The following is a 21,069-nucleotide window of genomic DNA, read 5'->3' on the forward strand; positions in this document are numbered from 1 at the left end:
GAAATGTAAAATTGGAGAGCGAGCTATCTTTTATGCACTGGTTCACTCTCCAAATAGTCCCAACAGTCAGGGCTAGGCCAGATCGAAGCCCAGAACTGCTTTGGGGTTTCCCATGTGGGTGTCGGGACCAGACACGAGAGCAAAGAGCTAGATCCAAAATGGAGCAGCCAGGACGTGGACTGGTGCCCAAATGATATGCTGCTATTACAGGCAGGGCTTTACTTGGCACCTCAGCAGTGCTAGCTTTTATTGCCTTTTTTTTTTTTAAATTGTTTTTCACTTCCACTGCTTGTTAGAGAGCTAAAATATGTATGTGATTATGTGTTTTCTAGTTCCTAAGTATATTTAAAATCATTTAAACTTTGGAATTGTTTGTTTTCATTCTTTGCTCAGTTGAATTATTTTTAATTTGCTTTTTCAAAGAATCTTGTTTTATGAACCATGTTTGAATAACAGAACTGAATTGTCTCTTAGTGACTGATTTTTTTCTCCTATCTCATTTCAGTCCATTATCTTTAATTTTTAATACAAGAGAGGGGGTCATTTTTACCTTTAGTAGAATTTTAGGAATAATGGCAGAAGTGTTTTTATCATTTTGTTCAGCTTATATTTTCCATTATGAAAATGATTCTGGGGCCTGGCGCGGTAGCCTTGTGGCAAAAGTCCTTGCCTTGAACATGCTGGAATCCCAGATGGGTGTCGGTTCTAATCCTGGCAGCCCCACTTTCCATCCAGCTCCCTGCTTGTGGCCTGGGAAGGCAATGTAGGATGGCCCAAAGCCTTGGGACCCTGTGCCCATGTGGGAGACCCGAAGAGGCTTCGGGCTCCTGGCTTCAGATTGGCGCAGTTTCAGCCACTGTGGCAGGTTGAGGAGTGAATCATCAGACGGAAGATCTTCCTCTCTGTCCTCCTCTCTGTATATCTGACTTTCCAATAAAAATAAATAAATTTTGAAAAAAAGATTTTTTGAAAAAAGTGTAGAAACCTTTGCATTGTTTTTGAGGTGGGTGCGGTTTTGTGTGTGTGTGTTCTAGGAGGTAATCCAGATTTTCATTGAAGATAACTTAGCCTTCAGTTTACCTGTTCAGTTCCGGCAGTCAGTCCTGAGAGAACTCTTTCAGAAAGCTCAACAAGGGTAAGTAAGTTCAAAAATTAATTTTTGGTTTTCAAAACATGAATTATGGTATCTAAAACACCTTGAAATTATCTTTGAACTTGTGACGGTGCTTTGAATTGTCTTAATGAAAGACATTTACATAGCCAGAGAAGCTATTCTCAGGTCTGTTCATCTAGTCTGTTTTACTTATTTATTTTAATTTTTATTTATCATGATATAGTTCTATAGGCTCAGAAATTTCCCCTTCCGACCTCCCCATAGGGCCACCCTGCGCTGTTTTCTCCTTTATTATTACAATAGCATAGTCCTTCCAGAACAGTTGCAAGTCCATCATTCTGCTATTTAAGTGTAACGTGACATTGTAGGTTTGAACAATGATAGAAAGTCCAACATCCTATTGTCCACATGTATTTAACTGTTCCTCTGGAGTCCATCTCTTATTTGGGAGTAGAGATGGATACTGCAGTACACTTCCCTTCTCAGTATGTCAGTCGCTATTGTACAGTTCCTCTAGATGAGTATGTATACCTTCATGTTTACCGGTATTCGTGTACTGATCTTGTATTTGACGTGAAGGTTGCCTTGTAGCCGAGAGAACATATGATATTTGTTCATTTGGGATTGGCCCAATGATATGTTTATTTGAAAGGCAGAATGACACAGGGACAAGAGAGTGAGATAAAGGAAGATTTTCCAACTTACCTGCTAGCTTGCTTCCAAATGGCCACAACATCCAGGTTTAGCAGCCGATAAGCTGGAACTCCATCTTGCTCTCCGGTGTGGGTGACAGGGACCCAGTTACTTGGGTCATGTTTTGTCAGCTTCCCAAGTGTGTTATCAGAAAACTAGATTGGAAGTGTAGCTGTCAGAACCCCAAGCTGGTGTTCCAGGCAGCCAGGGGTGCCATATTGCTGGTTCCTCATCTGTTCTGTTTTAGAAGTGCTTAGAGGAAGAAAATTGTATGTAGAATTCCATTCTGTTGTCTTATTTGAGAATTATTTCTTCATGAACTCAATTTGTTTTTCCCTTTTTGTAAGCTATTTATTGGTATGTTTGAATATTTTAAAATCTTTACTATGGTTTGGCACAGTGGTTCAACTGGCTAATCCTTGACCTGCCAGTGTTGGCTATGGGCGCCAGTTTGTGTCCTGGCTGTTTTACTTCCAATCCAGCTCCCAGCTTGTGCCCTGGAAATTCATTGGCTAATGGACCAAAGCCTTGGGACCCTGTATCCATGTGGGAGACTTAAAAGAGGTTCCTGGCTACTGGTTTTGGATTGGCTCAGCTCCAGCCATTGGGGCACTTGGGGCCACTGGGGAGTGAACCAGCAAATGGAGAATCTCTTGCCATCTATGTCTGTCTCTCCTTTTCTCTGTAAATCTACTGTTCTAATAAAAAATAGGTCTTAGAAATAAATCACTTTTCTTATGCATAATGTTTTATAGTGCACACCTTTCTTTTATAATGGAAATAACGTCAGTGGACCTATCTTTATATTCTGCAGAAATGAAGCTCTAGATGAAATCTGTTTTAAAATATGTGCCTGCAACACAGTCCGTGATATATTGGAAGGTCGAACAGTTAGTGTTCAATTTAACCAGCTGTTTCTTAGACCTAATAAGGAGAAAATAGACTTTCTTCTTGAGGTAAGACACGTTTCAGCCTGTTTGGTAGTTTTGCTTAAAGCTTGCTGGGGCCCTCTCACCTCGCCTGTCCATGCTAAGATGTTGGCATGTGCTTCTCCTTGCTCTTCTCTTTTCTAGATTTCTTTTTTTATGTCTGCTTTTTCTCTTTGTTGTATTCTTTGTGTCCTCCTTTGTTTTTAGGAATTTTGTAATTGGCTCACTCATAATTTTAATTCTTACTGAAAGCTTCGGTCATATGCGAAACAAGTCTACTAAAATCCTCTGACTGCTCACATAAGCTGCAAGTCTGTGTCTCTGCTTCTTAAGTCGTGAAAAAGACATTGAAAGAACTACAGGAAGCACATTGCTTATTTGCGGAAATGCTATGTTGCTGGCACTCTGAAGTCTGTGGTTTTCCTTTACCAATCCCTTGATTTTTCCTTTAGATAGCTACTTCCTGTCTTCCGTAATAGTCATATTGTTGCTTTTATTTATAGTTAGTAGCACTTATACATACCCTTAGAGTATTCTTCAATTTTCCGATAATATATGTTCCTCTTCTCCTTTGAGTAAACATTGCATTGGGAAATTTATTCCAGTTGCATATACAATTTTATTTTTCATTTGCTCTAAGGTTTTAAAACATGGATTGTGCCAAAGTCCATCTCTTTTTGTGATTGTTTTGGTTGTTATAGTTTCTAGATGTTATGCTGCTTGGAACATTTTTGCACATATATCAAGGTGCAAGTTCTAAGTTTTTCTTTTACATACACAGAAAGTATATCTGCTATGTAACAATATCAAAGTGATTTGTACCACCAACCTATCTGAGCGTTCTCACTGGTTAGTATTATTGCCAACACTTGATAGTGTCAGACTAGACTTGATGAGGTTATATAATAGTATCTCATTGAGGTTTAATTTCCATTTCCTTTGTAACTAAGTTTAACAGTTTGTCATTTAAGTTTTGCTCATATAGATTTAATCTTTTGAGGTACCAAAATTAAAAACAATTTTTAAAGTTGTTATCTTCTTAGAGACTGACAGAGCTATCATCCAGGTTCACTCCCCAGGTATCTGCAACAGTTGGGTATAGGGGACGAAATTCTAGAGAATGAATAATAAAAAGAAAATATTATTTGTAGCTAACCAATGTTTCTGTGACTAACTTGTGTTATTTGTTTTCATTGCTTGCTTTTTAAACCTTAATTACCTTCTAAGCCGTTGGTTCTATACCCATTCGCTATTAGAAGGACTCATTTCAGCTGTTGTTTCTAGCAGGCGCTGCTGATTCTTAAAGTTTATCACTGTGTATGTCTTGGCACCGTAATTTATGGATTCTGAGAGATTGTGGTAGTATACTGAATAGATTTTATTTTTTCTCTGTTTAAATACCTGTGGCTATTGAAATGAAATGGTCACATTCTACTCCCCGCCTTAAAGGAGTACTACTCCTTACATTCATTTCTTAAGTTACTGTACAAAATCTAATCGATACATGGAATTAAAACTGGAAAATTCAGTTGTCTTTGAATTACAGCTTATCAAACTGGAAGACATTTTTAAAAATCCATATTCAATTGAAATTATTCACATTCCTAGGTATGTTCACGATCAATAAATTTAGAAAAAGCTTCAGATTCATTGAAAGGAAACATGGCTGCATTTCTGAAGTAAGTCCCCCTGCTTTTTTCCTTACAACCTTGAGCTTAGCCCTGTGAGATTATCTCTATTTTTTTAATTTGTCCTGTATATTTTATACCAGATAGTAACTGTTATGTGAGACCCAGTGAAGGTGTACTTCAAATTTCTGGAGACTCTTCAGGGTTGTATAGTTATTTTTTGTGTGTGTGTTTGTATTGTAGGGTTGATATCACAATTTTAAATAAAAACCAAAACTGAATTTTAGAATATAGTAAAAATACTTTGGGCAGTTTATGAAATTGTGTTTTTTTTTAAATGGTTTGTTAATAAATACTTGTTTTTGTGATTGTTTTTTCCTAAACTAAATTACATACTTTTTTGTTTTATAATATTTCTTACTGATCTAGGAATGTGTGTCTGGGGTTGGAAGATCTGCAGTATGTTTTCATGATTTCTTCACATGAGCTTTTCATGACATTGTTGAAAGATGAAGAACGAAAGCTCCTTGTCGATCAGATGAGGAAGAGGTCCCCTAGAGTGAATCTGTGCATCAAACCTGTGACTTCATTTTATGATATCCCAGGTTAGCTCTCCAGTCTGCCAGCTAAAATGTTGGCATATTTTGCCCCTCTCTACAAGTTAACATTGAAATACATTTGAAGATTCCCTCTTACTTCTTTTACGTTAAAAATATGTCAGTAATTGGTAGAAGTGAATCTTTTCTTCCATAGTTAGATTTCTGAATACACAGTTAGGTGCTCGTGTTTTACTGAGCCTGTGCTCCAAAAGGTTTAGACCTAGATACATAAAAGATTTCAGCTGGAAAAAAATGACCAAGGTAACACACTGCTCCTGATGTATTCTTGTAGGTAAAAATAGGTAGAAGGGAGTGGTAAGGCATGTTGGGCTCAAGAACTGTACAGACTTTTCTGCATTTCAGCCTATCTGTGCCAAAGCACTCAGCCTTTGCAAATGTCCATTTTGCCTTGTCATTTGATGGCTTACTTCCATTTTTGCCCTTATTCTTGAATATAAGTAGAAAATCCAGTTTGTTTTAATTAAGCAGCATAATTTAGGAAAATGATATATTTTTTTTTTTGAAGGTAGGATTACAGAGAGAGGGAGGGAGGCAGAGTCTTCTATGCCCAAATATTTGCGTTGGGAAAGGCCCGTCAAGCTGAAGCCAGGAGCCAGGAGCTTCCCCCAGGTCTGCCATGTGGGTGTAGGAACCCAACGACTTGGACCATCTCCCACTGCTTTCTCAGCCACATTTGCAGGAGGCTGGATCAGCAGTGGAATAGCTGGGATTCAGAACTGGTGGGTGCTGGTGTCATAGGCTTCAGCTTTACTTGATAATAGCACAGCGCCAGCCTTTGCAAGATAAGTAATATAAATGTGTTAAAGGCTTCAGTCAGACCCTCACAAGATTTAATCTGTTGGAGTATTTAGGAATACGCAAAGGAAAAAAAAAACTAACAGAAAATGCTGGAAATTAAATATTGAAGACTAATAGCTGAGTTATAAATAAGCAATTTAGTGATCTTGCTGGTTCTCTGAGAAAGGGACCTGTCCTTTCCTTTGCTCAGGATATATACATTCTTAATGTTTGTTACTTAAGTGTAACAGTTTAAACATACTTTGTTAACATGCTTGACAGTAAGAGCCTATTTATGTAAGCTAATTCTTTGCATAAATACTATGTATTTCTTTGCTTGAACCAATGGCTGGATTTTATTTTTGTTTATATTTTCACTTTTAAAATACACCCATTTGTTAAATGCAGGTAGAATCCAAATTGCTAAGTTTGTATATGAGGATGAGTTTCATCAATCAGTTCTCAAGATCGTTCCTGGGATTAATTTATGGATATAATACCAACATATATAATTTCCTTCAACATACTATCATTTTCATGTTTATACTTTTATCTATATATTTGAATTGAATCCTTATTAAAATAGAAATTTTTCTCCTTTCATAGCATCAGCAAGTGTCAACATTGGCCAGTTGGAGCATCAGCTTATATTGTCAGTGGATCCCTGGAGGATACGGCAGATTTTAATTGAATTGCATGGTATGACTTCAGAGCGTCAATTCTGGACTGTGTCCAATAAGGTAAGAAAATTAACTTGTGTCCTAAGGTAATTTAACAGAAGAGCTACTCCTTGACCTTTCTGAGAATAATGATCCATATTATTTAACGATTTTAGATTCTTCACATGGCTATAATTGTGTTTTTTAATATCCATTCACATAGAAAACCAGAAAATGCCAAAAAAAGAGATGCTATTAAATCAGTGGTGCCTAAAAACGAGTTTGTTTGTATTCTACTTGTTGTTAGAGCATCTACATGACTTAGAATATGTAGCTAACCTGAATGTTGAGTCATTTGTGTGACAAATTGAATTGCTAGGGTTCAAACTGTTGTGTTCTGGCTGTCCATGTAGGGAGCCCCGCTTGAGTTACCGAGTTCCCATCTCCTGGCTTCAACCTGAACCCAGCCCGAGTAATTTTGGATATTTGGGGCATGAAGCCACGGATAGTAGGAATTTCACATTTCTGTTTCTGTTTCTGCTTTGCTGTCACTCGGTCTCTCAGCCACTAAAGCCACTAACTCTGAGGTGAATGTGTTTGGCCTCACATTGAAGCTGCCAGTTAGGGTGCCTGCATGCCACATTGGAGAATGTGGGTTTGTGGCTGGCTCTAGCTCTTGAATTCAGCTTCCTGCTATTGCAGACTCTGAAAGGCAAGAGTCAGGGCTCAGTGTTTGGGTGCCTACCACCCATGTTAGAGATCTGAGTTGAGTTTTTGTCTTAAATTTTTTGCAAGCATTTGGTGAAGGAACTAACAAAGGAGAAGCATGCATTTCTTACTCACTTTCTGTCTTTGCCTCTCAAAAGCTTTTTTAAAAATTTATTTATTTGAAAGTTTCAGAGAGAAAGAGATAGATTTTCCATCCAGTGGTATGTTTCCCAGTTGGCTCAGGCTGGAACAAGTTGCCAGGAACTTCATCCAGAGTCTCCCATATGAGTACAGAGGTCCAAACACTTGGGCGATCTTCTGCTGCTTTCCCAGGCACGTTATCAGGGAACTGAAACAGCTAGGACTTGAACCACCACCCATATGGGATGCAGGCATTACAGTTGTCAGTTTTAGCTGCTATGCCACAAAGTTGGCCATTCAAAACAGTTTTTTGAATGAAAACATATAGGTGTCAATGTTGTGGTACAGTGGATTAAGCCATTGCTTGTGAAGCTGGAATCCCATATGAGTGCTAATTTGAGCTCTGGCTGCTCAACTTTGGATCAGAACAGTGGAAGAAGGCTGAAGTACTTGGGCCCTAGCCACCCATGCAAAAGACCAGGATGGCGTTTCTGGCTCTGGCCCATCCCAGCCCTGGCTGTTGCAGCCATTTGGAATGTAAACCAGTAGATGAGTCTTTTTGTCTTTCCTTTCTCTTGGTGTAACTCCACATTTCAAATAGATAGAATTGTATTTTTCATTTTTTGAAAGATTAAAAGAGTTATATGTAAAGAGGAAGAGACAGAGGCCTCTTCCATCCACTTGTTCATCTCCCAAATGACTACTGTGGTCAGGCTGTAGCCAGAAACTCGAAGCCAAGAGCTTAGTTTCATTCTCCCATGTGAATGGCGAGGGTCCAGATACTGGAAGCATCTGCTGCTGCTCTTCCCAGGCCATTAGCAGAGAACTGCATTGGATATAGAGTAGCTGGGACTTGAACCAGTATATATATGGGATTCCAGCATCGCAGGCAGTGGCTTTACCTACTCTGCAATAATGTTGGCCCCAATAAAATAATTTTTTTCTTTTGTAAAATTAGTTTTTTTCATTTGGAAAGGCAGATATTTAAGAGAAGGAGAGACAGAAAGATCTTCCATCCGTTGGTTCTCTTGCCAAGTGGCCACAATGGAAGGAGCTGAACCAATCTGGAGCCAGGAGCTTCTTCTGAGTCTCCCATGTGGGAGCAGGGTCCCAAGGCTTTGGGCCGTCCTTGACTGCTTTCCCAGGCCACAGTAGTGAGCTGGATGGGAAGTGGAGCACCTGGGACACAGCTGACACCCATGTAGTATCCAGCAAATGGAAGGCGAGGATTTAGCCACTGAACCGTTGCTCAGAGACCAAAAATAAATCTTAGGGAAATAAATACTTCTAGTTAATGTATTTACCTGTTTTTGAGGTTGTGTGTTTTAAGTTTTGCTGCATGCAAAAAATAAGAATGAAAATTATTTTTAAAGCACCATTTCATAGCTTACCAATATGAGAAAGAATCTGCAGATGTAGGAAAAATTATCATGTCAGTACTTCTAACTTTACTCCTGCTAAATATGAATGAAAAACCAGCCAGATAATTATATGTATATAATATATGTATAATTTATAAGCTTAAATAAGCAAGTGTGTAGGGCCCAGCATAGTAGCCTTGCATGTGCTAGGATCCCATTTGGGTGCCAGATTTTGTCCTAGCTGCTTCACGTAACGGGGCCATTTGATTGACAAGTAGGTGGACTGTTTTACATAAGGCAGAAGAGGTATAGCTTCCAGTTTGTGAGTCTGAGCTTACTATCTGCCTGTCCTGTTTCCTTCCCTCCTGAGACTTCTGACCCCTGTTTTTTAAGGTTGCTGAAGGATCATCTTCTGTAACTACTTCCTGTTGATTAGAATGTGGGCCGTCCATACTGCAGGTTTTCTTACCTCATCCTTGGATCCTTCTTACAGCCATAGAAAGTGTAGCTTGTGTTTCCTGCTCTGGCCTTGAACTCCCTTGAACTTCAGAGACTCCAGCCTGTGCAGTGTGGCTCAAGTTCTAGGCTGTCTCTCAGGCCCACCCAAGGAAAGGAGGAAGTGTGGAAATGCTTGATTTTGATTAGCATTTCATATGATTCATTTTCCTTTAAGAAATGATTAGTGCATTTTTTAAAATTATGTTTCACACAACTACAGGAGCACAGTGTTATATTGTAATATATGCATTCATGGTGTATCTGTCAGTAATTAATACTGTTACTTTTTGTTAGGAATGTTGAAAATCTTCTCTGCTAGCTGTTTTGAGATACAACCATAATTATTTTTTTTCAACGATTTATTATATTTTTATCACTAAGTCACATATACAGAGAGGAGGAGAGACAGAGAGAAAGATCTTCCATCTGAGGATTCATTCCCCAAGCGGCTGGAGCTGTACCGATCTGAAGCCCGGGAGACAGGAAATTTTTCCAGGTCTCCCATGCAGATGCAGGGTCCCAAGGCTTCGGGCCGTCCTTGACTGCTTTTCCAGGCCACAAGCAGGGAGCTGGATGGGAAGTAGAGCTGCTGGAATTAGAACCGGTGCCCATATGGGATCCCAGCGCTTTCAGTGCGAGAACTTTAGCTGCTAGGCCACCATGCGGGGCTTTACAACTATAATTATTTACTACGTTACAGTACAGAATTATCTATCCTGTTCCAACTGCATCTTGCACCCTGAATATATTTTTTATGTGACTGAAAATTGTTGAAAAATTCTAACCGAGATTTTATTTCCTTATTTTATTATTTTTTTTTAGTAATAATTAATTCGAAGCTTCAATTTTTTGAAAATTTTATTTGGTAAAACAAAGTTTTGGGTGGGATGCAGATCTTCCATCCATTGGTTACAGTCAGGACTGGGCCAGGCCAAAGTCAGGAGTTTCTTTCTGGTCTCTCAGGTTGGTTTATGGACTCAAACACTTGGGTTATCCTCCTCTCCTTTCCCAGGCACACTAGCAGGGAGCTGGATTGGAAAGCAGCAGGGCCTCAAACCCACACAGGTATGGGATGCCAGCATTGCAAGCAGCAGCTTGGTGGCCCAGACCATAGTTCCAGTCCCATATTTCACTTTTTCCATATGTTTATATAATTTTATTTTTTTTTTCAGTGGGAAGTACCTTCTGTCTACAGTGGTGTTATCCTAGGAATTAAAGACAGTTTAACCCGAGATTTGGTATACATTCTCATGGCTAAAGGTTTGCACTGTAGTGCTGTTAAGGTGAGTAAAAGTGCATAAAATGCTTTTAAGAATGCTTAAATTTACTAAGAAATCAGAAATTGCAACCTGTTATTTGCCAGTCTTAATACAAGGCTAAAATGATACTTGGAAAAATGGATTGATTGGTGAGCCTTCCTTTACCACCTGATTATACCATTGTGGTCTTAGGTTTATGGCTACTGCTCTGTGCTTCTTCTAAAGTCTAGACAACATTGAAAGACATTACATTCATGATCTCCATAATGCTGTTTCAGTGACCACGTAAAATTGTTATCTCATAAGGTTATATTGCTTTGTAACCTCATAGCTGTCTTGGTTTATGTAAATTCATGCTATGTACAATAGCCTTATAGCATATTTCTTAGAATATGTTCCTGGCTTTAGCAGTGTGATTGTATTTGTGTCTTTAAAAAAGATTTATTTTGCTTATATATTTGAAGGAAGGGTAGTATTGGAGAGAAGGAGAGAAAAATCTTCTAATTGCTGATTCACTCCCCAAATGCCCACAACTAGCAGCCAGGAGCTTCTTTGATGTCTCCTGCATGAATGTGGGGCCCAAGCACTAGGGCCATTTTCTGCTGCCTTCCCTGTGACTACATTAGCAGGGAGCTTGATCAGAAGCGGAGCAACTGGGGCGCGTACTAGTGCCCATTTGGATGCCAAAGACATGGGCAATGGCTTTACCTGCTGGCCACAGAAAGAGGATGCTTTTATAAAACTATTTTTTTTTTAGATTTACTTTATTTTTTCACTGGAAAGGTGGATATACAGAGAGGAAGATCCTCCGTCCAATGATCCTCTCCCAAGCGGCCGCAATGGCTGAGCTGAGCCAATCTGAAGCCAGAAGCCTCTTCCGAGCCTCTGAAGCAGGTGCAGGGTCCCAAGGCCTTGGGCCGTCCTCGGCTGCCTTCCCGGGCCACAGGCAGGGAGCTGGAAGGGAAGTGGGACTGCCGGGACTAGAACCGGTGCCCAGGCCCTATAAAACTATTTTAATAGCAGTATTAGCAAAGACTTTGGAAGACAGTGCTGTAGATCAGCGATTTATTTCAAAGTGTGTTCCATGTAATAGCATCTGTAGCATTTGGGAGCTTATTAGAAATATAGCTCATGTCTGAATGCTCCATTTCAATCCAGCCCCCTGCTTATGGCTGGGAAAGCAGTCCTTGGGACCCTGCTCTCATTTGGGACACCCAGAAGAAGCTTCTGGCTCCTGGCTTCTTAGCTCAGGTGTGGCTTTTTTTGGCCATCTGTGGAATGAACCAGCAGATGAAAGAACTCACTCTCTCTGTAAAATCTGCCTTTCCAATAGAAATAAATAAATCTTTAAAAAAAAAAAAAAAAGATTGAATTTTAAAAAAGAAAGTGAGACAGAGGTATCTTCCATCTGCTGCTTGGCTGCTCAGATGCCTACATTGCCCTTCCTGGGTAAGAAGTGGAATAGCCAGGACATGAACCAGTGCCCGTACAGGTTACAGACACCACATGCAGAGGACTAGGTTGCTGTGCCACCATGCCAGGCCCCCCAAGAATATTTTCTTTTAGTAATGAGTAGAAGCCAGGTTGAATGAATGAGTTAAGGAAAACTAGTCATTAGGGAAATCAAAGCACGGTGAATAGAAAACAATTAGAGAAGTCTTTGTTACTTTATGGGTTGATGTGAAACTTGTTTAGTAATACATTTTATTATTGATTGTATTTTAATTACAAAACAGTTAAATAGTTATTGGTATAAATCAACAAAACAGAAATGGTGAAAGGGTGCTGTAGGCTCATTCCCATAGATAAATGATATTAACCATTTAAATTGTTCAGTTTTGTTTTGCCCTATACTCATAAAAGTATGTGTTTTGACTCCAGAGATCTGGTGATCCAGGCTTTTCTGTTCTGTTCTTTGTAGGACTTCTCCCATGCAAAGCAGCTATTTGCTGCTTGTTTGGAATTGGTAACTGAGTTCTCACCAAAACTCCGTCAGGTCATGTTGAATGAGATGTTGCTTTTGGACATTCATACGCATGAAGCTGGGACAGGGCAGTCGGGAGAGAGACCTCCTTCTGACCTTATTAGTAGAGTGCGAGGATATTTGGAAATGAGGCTTCCTGGTAAGACTGGGTCCCAAAGTGGAATTCAGAAATTGAATCCTCAAACCGTTGAACGTAAAAACCTAAACAACATGTAATTGACTGTTTACCATCTATGGAAAAATTACTCTTCTTCTAAAGCAATTATTTCCTTTTTAAATTCCGTTCCAGTGTTCGAGAGTATACAATGGGGAAAATGAAGGAAACTTAATTTCCTAGAACTTCATTTACAAAGATACACAGATCAGATAATTTCAGACAAAAGTTCAGTCTCAGTTCTGGGGGCTGTACTTCTGATGTTACGATGCCTATGGGGCCACCGTCTGTCCATCCTTGCTGTCATGTTCCTGGCCATTTTTGGTCTTCTCTTATGTATTTCTTCAGTGCCCCAGTCTGTCTCCATGTTCTTTTTATTAAAAATTTATTTGAAAGGCAGAGTAACAGAATGAGAGAGCTTGAGAGAGAGCATCTGTCTGCTTCTTAACTCCCCAAAGACCACAACACCCAGGGCTAAGCCAGGATCCCAGACCTCCATGTTGCTTTACCAAGTGAATGTGACAAAGACCCAAGTACTTGAGCCATCATTTGCTGCCCCCACAGTACACATTAGTAGGAAGCCAGAACTGGAAGCAGAGCAAGGCCGAGAACCTGAGTACTCCCATGTGGCGGGTGGGCATCCCAAATAATATCTTTCCTGCTGGGCCTCTAGACCAAATGCCCACCCCTGAGATTATATTCAGAGGTTCCATAGATAATGGGTTATAGGCATTCAGAGAATGATCCAGAAGAGTCTGCCTCTGAAATTAAAAAAAAAAAAGAAAATTAGGTTTGTATAAATGATCTGTGTCACATACAAATCTTAGGAAAAGCACTTAGGTTTTTGTTTGAGTATTTACAATAGGTAAGTGATACTATGTATATTGAGTGTGGTAAACAATAAAATTTAGGTTTAAAGGAAGGTGCAAAAAAATGAATCCAAACAGAATCAGTTGCTAGTTTTCTAGGGTCTTATTAATGGATTTGTTTTTAAGTTCTGATTTTTTTTATAAAGATTTAATTTAGTGTTTTTATTTGAAAGGCAGAATTGCAAAGTGAAGGAGGGACAGACAAGAGATCCTCCGTTCACTGGTTCACTCTAAAAATGGCCTCAACAGTTGGAGCTGAGCCAGTCCAAAGGCAGGAGCCTCTACTAGAGGCATATAGTAATACATTCAACATTCAGTACTGTGGACAGAGTGCAACTGAGCTTTAATGCACCAGTGCCCTTTAATATTATGTCCCTAAAGTGATAGGACACTTTAGCACCCAGTATCAAAAGATCAAAGTTTTGGATTTTCACATTTTCCTCCAAAATTAAAGGCTACGGGGTTAAATTCACCACTGGGAGCTCCTGTAGTTTACACTAAAGTGCTTGAGTTCAAGTCCTGGATGTTTTGCTTCTGAACCAGCTCCGTACTTATGTGTCTCATAGTAGGCAACAGATGATGGCTCAAGTGCTTGGATCCTACAACCCACATGGGAAACTCAGATGGAGTTACAGGCTGCCAGCTTATGCCCGGTCTAGCCTTGGCTATGGCGGTCATTTGGGAAGTGAGCCAGCAGCTGAAAGAATTTTTTCCCCTTTCTCTGCCGTCAAAAAAAATTGAAAATTTAAAAAAACAGTAACAATTTAAGAACTCTAACATTTATTGAATTCTGTGCATCATTGTTCTAAGAGCTTTACATGTAATATTAATTTCTCACTGAAATTCTGAAGTAGCTACCATTTTTTTCTTATTTTGTAAATCAAAAGATAGATGCTGAGAGGTTATGGAATTTACTCAGCATCACAGTAACTATGATGTTAATGTATCAGACCAACAAAAAAAATTTTTTTTTAAGATTTATTTTTATTATTTTTATATTGGAAAGGCGGATATACAGAGAGGAGAGACAGAGAGGAAGATCTTCCATCCGATGATTCACTCCCCAAGTGAGCGCAATGGCAGATGCTATGCTGATCAGAAGCCAGGAGCCTCTTCCTGGTCTCCCACATGGGTGCAGGGTCCCAGGGCTTTGGGCTGTCCTCTGCTGCTTTCCCAGGCCACAGGCAGGGAGCTGGAAGGGAAGCGGGGCTGCCGGGATAGAACCGGCGCCCATGTGGGATCCCGGGCGTGCAAGGCGAGGACCTTAACCACTTGCGCCATCGCGCCGGGTCCAACAAAAAAAATTTTTAAAGATTTATTTTATTTTTATTGCAAATCAGATATACAGAGAGGAGGAGAGACAGAGAGAAAGATCTTCCATCTGAGGATTCATTCCCCAAGCGGCTGGAGCTGTACCGATCTGAAGCCCGGGAGAGAGGAAATTTTTCCAGGTCTCCCACGCAGGTACAGTGTCCCGAGGCTTTATTTGGACCTTTCTCCACTGCTTTCCCAGGCCACAAGCAGGAAGCTGGATGGGAAGCAGGGCCGCCAGGAGTAGAACCGGCACCCATATGTGATCCCAGCGCATTCAAGGTAAAAACTTTAGCCGCTAGGCCACCACTCCAGGCCCACCAACAAGAATTGTTTTTAAAAGATTTATTTATTGGGTTCAGTGTGGTAGCCTAGTAGCTAAAGTTCTCGCTTTGAGTGCGCTGGGATCCCATATGGATGCCAGTTTGTGTCCTGGCTGCTCCACTTCCCTTCCAGCTCCCTGTTTGTGGCTTCAGAAAGCAGTAGAGAGTGGCCCAAACCCTTGGGTCACTGTACCTGCATGGGAGACCCGAAAGAAACTCCCGACTTCGGATTGGCGCAGCTCTGACCATTGCGCCACTTGGAGAATGAGCCACAGGATGGAAGATCTTTCTGTCTCTCTGTCTCTTTATAAATCTTTCTGATAAAAATAGATAAATTTAAAAGAAAAGGATTTATTTGAAAGGCAAAGTGACACACACGGAGAGACAGAAAGAAAGCTTTATCTGGTAGTTCATTCCCCAAATAGCTGCAACAGCCAAGGTTAGGCTAGGCTGAAGACTGGAGCCCTGAATCTAAGTGTCTTAGGTGGATGACAGGGCCCAAGTACTCTTCTGCTGCCTTCCTAGGCTGTAAGGAGCTGGGTTGGAAGTCGAGCAGCTAGAATTGGACTGCCACTCACTCTGATAGAGGATGCTCAAATTGGCTGCTATGGCTTTAGCCACTGTACCACAGCACTAGACCCTGGCAGAAGCAGCCCAATTTTGAGTCCTGTGTTTTTAGTCTTTGAAATGGCTAGAAGTGTCTTTAAATTCCTATCTGTTTTTGCTGTGTTTTTTATCTAACAGTTTGAAGTTCACATTTTCTATTTTTTACCCCTTGGGAACAAGACTTAGCTGTGCACATACTTTGTTAAAGTCTAGTTTGTTACATGTTTAGCAACTTGTTCTATAGCTTATTCTGTAAACAGTGTTTACCAAGACAAGGAGAAATTGTATTCTTTTAAATAGGAGGAACAAAAATAACATTGTTACCTATAGACGTGGGTACTTACAGTTCACCTCTTGAACTTTGAGTATGCCACTGAATCAAAGTTGGAATAAAAGATTCTGAGATCAGTGTGGATTGCTAGCAATGGAACCCTCACTGTTTTGTGCTTCAGAGGGATTGTTGTGTCAGGCTTGGTCGAAATGGGGTTGGGGCAGTGTCATTTCTCACATTTTCCCTGCTCCTGTCTTAAGGAAAAAAATGTTTTCTGTTGGTGAAAAGCCAGTGTTGAATGCAGTAGATGCACGCCCTCCACAGAGTATAGAAGGGGAAGCGTGTAGCTGGGTTGGCTTCGTTGTATTATCAAGAATATAAAGGGATCGTAATTGACCACAAGTTCATTCTTTCAATAAATTTGAGATAAGCTGTACGTTATTCTAAGATCAGCTGAGATTTCTGAGAGATTGTAAGTTTCATTTATGTCTTTATATTTTTAAATTATTTTATTTTTAATATTGTTGACAGTTGAGAGGGAGTATGCCTACATGGGGCTCCAGTTAGTGTGGGGAGGGACAAGGTAGGGAGGAAGGTGGGAGGAATAAATATTTCAGCTTTTTTTTTTTCTCCTGTGTGTATAGGGCAGAAAGGGAAGGGTCCATTCCTTGCTGTCAAACTACATCAGTTCCCAGTGATTAGGGACAGTCATTTGATGACTTAGAGACCCCAGTGTGGGGAAGAATGTTCCAGGGGTCTTACCTGAGTGTTTTTTTTTTTTTTTGAGACATCAGCTTCATTTCACCAGGATTAAGAACGTTTCTTCCAAGCTCTATTGGATGGTCATATCTACCTCCATGTGCATCCATAGACCCAGGAACATATTACAGAGATTGGCTAGGAGAGTGGTCCAAGCTGTTCTGATTTCCGTCTTCTGCCAAAGCATTTCATGTCCTCTGCTGGCCTAGATGAGCTGACTGTCAAGTCCCCTTGTGCATCTGGGCATGCTCTCCACTGCGTAGGCATCAACAGCTGAGGAAGTCCAGTCACAATGCATACGCTCTAAGGATGGATTATATAACTGTTCCCTGTAGCCAGGATTTCAATACAATGATCTAGGTGGAAGTCCCCTAAGAAACCTTGGCTGGCATGACCTCAGACTTTGGTGCATTGTACCTGTTGCAGGGTCAGGTTCAGTCCTTTACTTGCAGCAGTCAGTGAACATATTGGTGGGCGCAGCTGTGTGCAATTATGCTCATGGGACGTGACTGGCCTTCACACGTTTTCTATTTTCTTCCCCCTTTGGCAACAAGAACCAGTCTTCAGTCACACCAGCGGGTGCCACAGCCTATTCGGCTAGTCAGGGCAACCCCTAGTAACTCCCTGCCACGCCCACTCCCATCCCCAGTGTTTGTGTGTGCCAGTATGTACTGTGGCCTCACCTGTTCTGTACTGTATCTCATCTGGCTCTCGTGCACTCCCTTGCTGCTGCAGCTTAGCTTAGCCCGGGAGCGGTGAATGTTCTTATTCAGAAATGCTAGCTCTTCACATTTTACATTTTCATGTTTTTTGTGTCATAGACATTTCTTAAAAATAGTTTATGAAACCTTGTAAATTTCTATTGTATTAGTGCTTTTATGCTAATTCCAACTATTTTCTACTTTGCTTTGTAGATATTCCTCTTCGTCAAGTTATAGCTGAGGAATGTGTTGCTTTTATGTTAAATTGGAGGGAAAATGAGTATCTCACGTTGCAAGTTCCTGCATTTCTACTTCAGAGTAATCCTTATGTAAAGGTAATTAATATTTAAATAAGGATTCCGAAATTGTTAGAAAAGGGGAGTATCAGAATTATTAGATTATTTCATATTACTTCTGTTTTTAGGTTTTGCTTTTTGATTTCCATTTTTTTTTAAGGTTTATTTTTATTATTTTTTTATTGGAAAGGCAGATATACAGAGAGGAAGATCTTCCGCCCGATGATTCACTCCCCAAGTGAGCACAACGGGCCGATATTATGCCGATCCAAAGCCAGGAGCCTCTTCCAGGTCTCCCACGCGGGTGCAGGATCCCAAAGCCCCGGGCCGTCCTTGACTGCCTTCCCGGGCCACAGGCAGGGAGCTGGATGGGAAGCGGAGCTGCCAGGATAGAACCGGTGCCCATATGGGATCCTGGGCGTGTAAGGCGAGGACTTAACCTCTGCGCCATCACGCCGGCCCTGAATTATTTATTTTTGTTACAAAGTCAGATATACAGAGAAGAGGAGAGACAGAGAGGAAGATCTTCCATCCAATGATAATTACTCCCCAAGTGAGTACAACGGCCGGTGCTGTGCTGATCCGAAGCCAGGAGCCAGGAACCTCCTCCAGGCCTCCCACACAGGTGCAGGGTCCCAAAGCTTTGGGCCGTCCTCGACTGCCTTCCCAGGCCACAGCAGGGAGCTGGATGGGAAGTGGAGCTATTGAGATTAGAACCGGCGCCCATATGGGATCCTGGCGCATTCAAGGCGAGGACTTTAGCCACTAGGCCACGCTGCCAGGCCCTATACACCTTTTTAAAATGATTTTTAAAAGAATATTTGTAAGAGTGACAGAAGGGGAAGAGATAGTCCAGCTGTTGATTCAGTCCTCATATGTGTGCAACAGCCAGAGCTAAGCCAGGTGGAACTCAGCTAACTTGGGCTGAGGGTCTGCCATGTGGGTAGTTTCATCCACTGCCTGCCGAGGCACCTTAGGTCAACATGGCAGAGGAGCTGATTTGAACAACAACTTCAAATCAGGGGGTGGAACTGATCACTGTGAGATGGAAGTAGGCATCCCAAGGGGAAACTTAACCTGTTGTACCACTATTTCTGCCCTTTTTTTTTTTTTTTTGCTTTCAAGGTAGAAATCAATTTATTCATGTTTATTTTATTGTATTTATGTGTATTTTAGAATTATCTTCACTTAATAAATCACATACCTCTTTGTATTGTGTTAGTGTTGTTCTCATTAGACCATAATTATGTAGAAATGATAAAGCTGTATGGTAGAACCAAGGAATCTTCTCCAAATAGGTTCAGATCTGCTGTAAATAGGTCATGAGCTTCAAATTCCTCAGGCAGTGTATTGAATGCGTAATATAATGGTGTCGGTGCTCTTTTTGGATGGTTTTCTTTCTAAATCCCTCGTGCCTTAATAGAACTACTATATGTGATGTTACAGATTATGTTCTGTACATTTTGTTTTTGTTTTCATGTTACAGCTTGGGCAGCTTTTAGCAGCTACTTGCAAAGAACTTCCAGGCCCTAAAGAAAGTAGACGGACTGCTAAAGATCTTTGGGAAGTTGTTGTTCAAATCTGTAGTGTGTCCAATCAGCACAAACGAGGAAATGATGGCAGAGTTAGTTTAATAAAGCAGAGGGAATCTACATTAGGCATAATGTATCGGTATGTATTGGTATGGTTCTATTACTTGCATTTTTTGGGTTCTTTTCATATTTACTGTTTCAAGAACATGTATACTGAACATCGTAAATATTGACCATTTAAAAAATTATTGAAGAAGCAGAGAGCACCATTATCTGTGGTTCACTCCGCAGGTGCTTTCATTGGGAGCTGATGTTATGGAGTAATAGGTCCAGTCACTGCTGCTGAGTTGTTCCACTTCCAGTCCAGCTCCTCCTGCTAATGCTGGGAATTTAATGAGGTGTGGCCTACATCCTTTGGCCCTGGCACCCAGTTGGGAGACCTAGCTGAAGCTTCTGGTTCTGGCCTTACCCATTCTCAGCCATTGTTTCCATTTGGGGAGTGAATCAGTGGGTAGATCTTTTTCCAACTCTGCCTTTCAGATAAAATAAATCTTTAAAACACAACAACAGCTAACACCTTCAGTGACCAAAGCTGGGCTAGAGGAAAGCTGGAAGTCAGGAACTAAATCCAGCTCTATCACATGGGCTCAGGAACCTACCTGTGTGAGCCATCATGGCTTCCCGGCAGGTCTGTGCTGGCAGGGAGCTGGCTGCTGAAATTGGATGCAGGAGTTGCATCCAGGAGTCATATCCAGGCACTCTGGTGTGGGTGATACGTATCTTACTTAATGCTAGGTGTTTCTTGGGGCCATCTCTGACCACAGGGTAGATGGGCCATATGATAAAAATGGGAGACATGTTTGTATAAAATCAGAGTATTACATTCCTGAATGGAAAATTGGAGCTTTAGGAATAAACCATCATCTATACTTTATTACTTTTGTTTTTTAAATTTTCAATACTAAATGGATATAATTATTATTATTATTTTTTTTTTGTAGAAGTGAGCTGCTTTCTTTTATCAAAAAATTACGGGTAAGTTTTACTAAAATTGTCATGATTGTCATTGCTGGTTTTGTGGAAATGTGACCAAAAAATACTGAATGCTTCAAATTATGATTGTTGAGGTAGACAGCGTGAAAATTATTGGAGATGGACTAATCTAAATGGCAGCTTTATTTTCTATTTGTCCTACATTGTTTTAGCACAGAAAAGTACTTTTTTAAATTATAAAGAAGTCTTCATAGTAGGGTTCGGTGTGTAAAGGCTGGCGTTAGTTTTGCTTAATAGCATTCATGTCTTCTTTGTTTACCGAGTGTGACCTAGGCTTCATCCCAGTTGAAATTCCAGTTGGAACGAGATCTGTTAGGTCAGTTTCAGAACTGTGTGAGAACGTGAGTCTGAGAGAGCATCATGCCGAATCCATAGTGTTCATGTAAACTGTGTGGCAATGTTTTCTTGTGAGATTAAAAATGGAGCTGACACTAAATTTTAAAACGTGAAAATCTTTTGAAAAGAAATACTGGGTTTCTCTGAGGATAACAAAAAACATTAAATATTTTAAAATTTGATTTCAGAGACTGTTTTCTTTCTCATAGGAACCATTGGTTTTGACTATTATTTTATCACTGTTTGTGAAACTTCATAACGTTCGGGTCAGTATTTCTTAATTTCAGTAAAAAAATTTTTTTGAAGGCAATTTATTTTCCAAAGAAATTGGGCCTAATTTGCTCTTTACATTCTTTAATTTAAAGGAGGACATTGTGAATGATATTACAGCTGAACACATTTCTATCTGGCCGTCTTCAATTCCAAAGTAAGTAGTGGTATAGGTTACATTTTATTAAATTAGTGATGTATTTAGAAGTGATCCTTG

General features: G+C 40.4%; 1 protein-coding gene across 2 annotated transcripts in view; it reads left to right on the top strand.

Moving 5' to 3' along the window:
* INTS8 (integrator complex subunit 8) overlaps nucleotides 1-21,069 on the top strand; it is a 50,076-nt gene that overhangs the window by 16,351 nt on the left and 12,656 nt on the right. For both annotated transcript variants that reach the window (XM_040972601.1, XM_040972600.1), the window contains exons 9-20: nucleotides 1,035-1,135; nucleotides 2,622-2,763; nucleotides 4,345-4,415; nucleotides 4,794-4,969; nucleotides 6,368-6,501; nucleotides 10,301-10,411; nucleotides 12,309-12,510; nucleotides 17,579-17,700; nucleotides 19,148-19,332; nucleotides 20,195-20,228; nucleotides 20,792-20,848; nucleotides 20,948-21,009. In XM_040972601.1, the coding sequence (XP_040828535.1) occupies nucleotides 1,035-1,135; nucleotides 2,622-2,763; nucleotides 4,345-4,415; nucleotides 4,794-4,969; nucleotides 6,368-6,501; nucleotides 10,301-10,411; nucleotides 12,309-12,510; nucleotides 17,579-17,700; nucleotides 19,148-19,332; nucleotides 20,195-20,228; nucleotides 20,792-20,848; nucleotides 20,948-21,009 (1,397 nt within the window). The remainder of the gene's footprint in view (nucleotides 1-1,034; nucleotides 1,136-2,621; nucleotides 2,764-4,344; nucleotides 4,416-4,793; nucleotides 4,970-6,367; nucleotides 6,502-10,300; nucleotides 10,412-12,308; nucleotides 12,511-17,578; nucleotides 17,701-19,147; nucleotides 19,333-20,194; nucleotides 20,229-20,791; nucleotides 20,849-20,947; nucleotides 21,010-21,069) is intronic.

This window comes from Ochotona curzoniae, unplaced genomic scaffold (genome assembly GCF_017591425.1).
Source record: "Ochotona curzoniae isolate NIBS_2020 unplaced genomic scaffold, NIBS_Ocur_1.0 contig_2318, whole genome shotgun sequence".
Lineage (NCBI taxonomy): Eukaryota > Metazoa > Chordata > Mammalia > Lagomorpha > Ochotonidae > Ochotona > Ochotona curzoniae.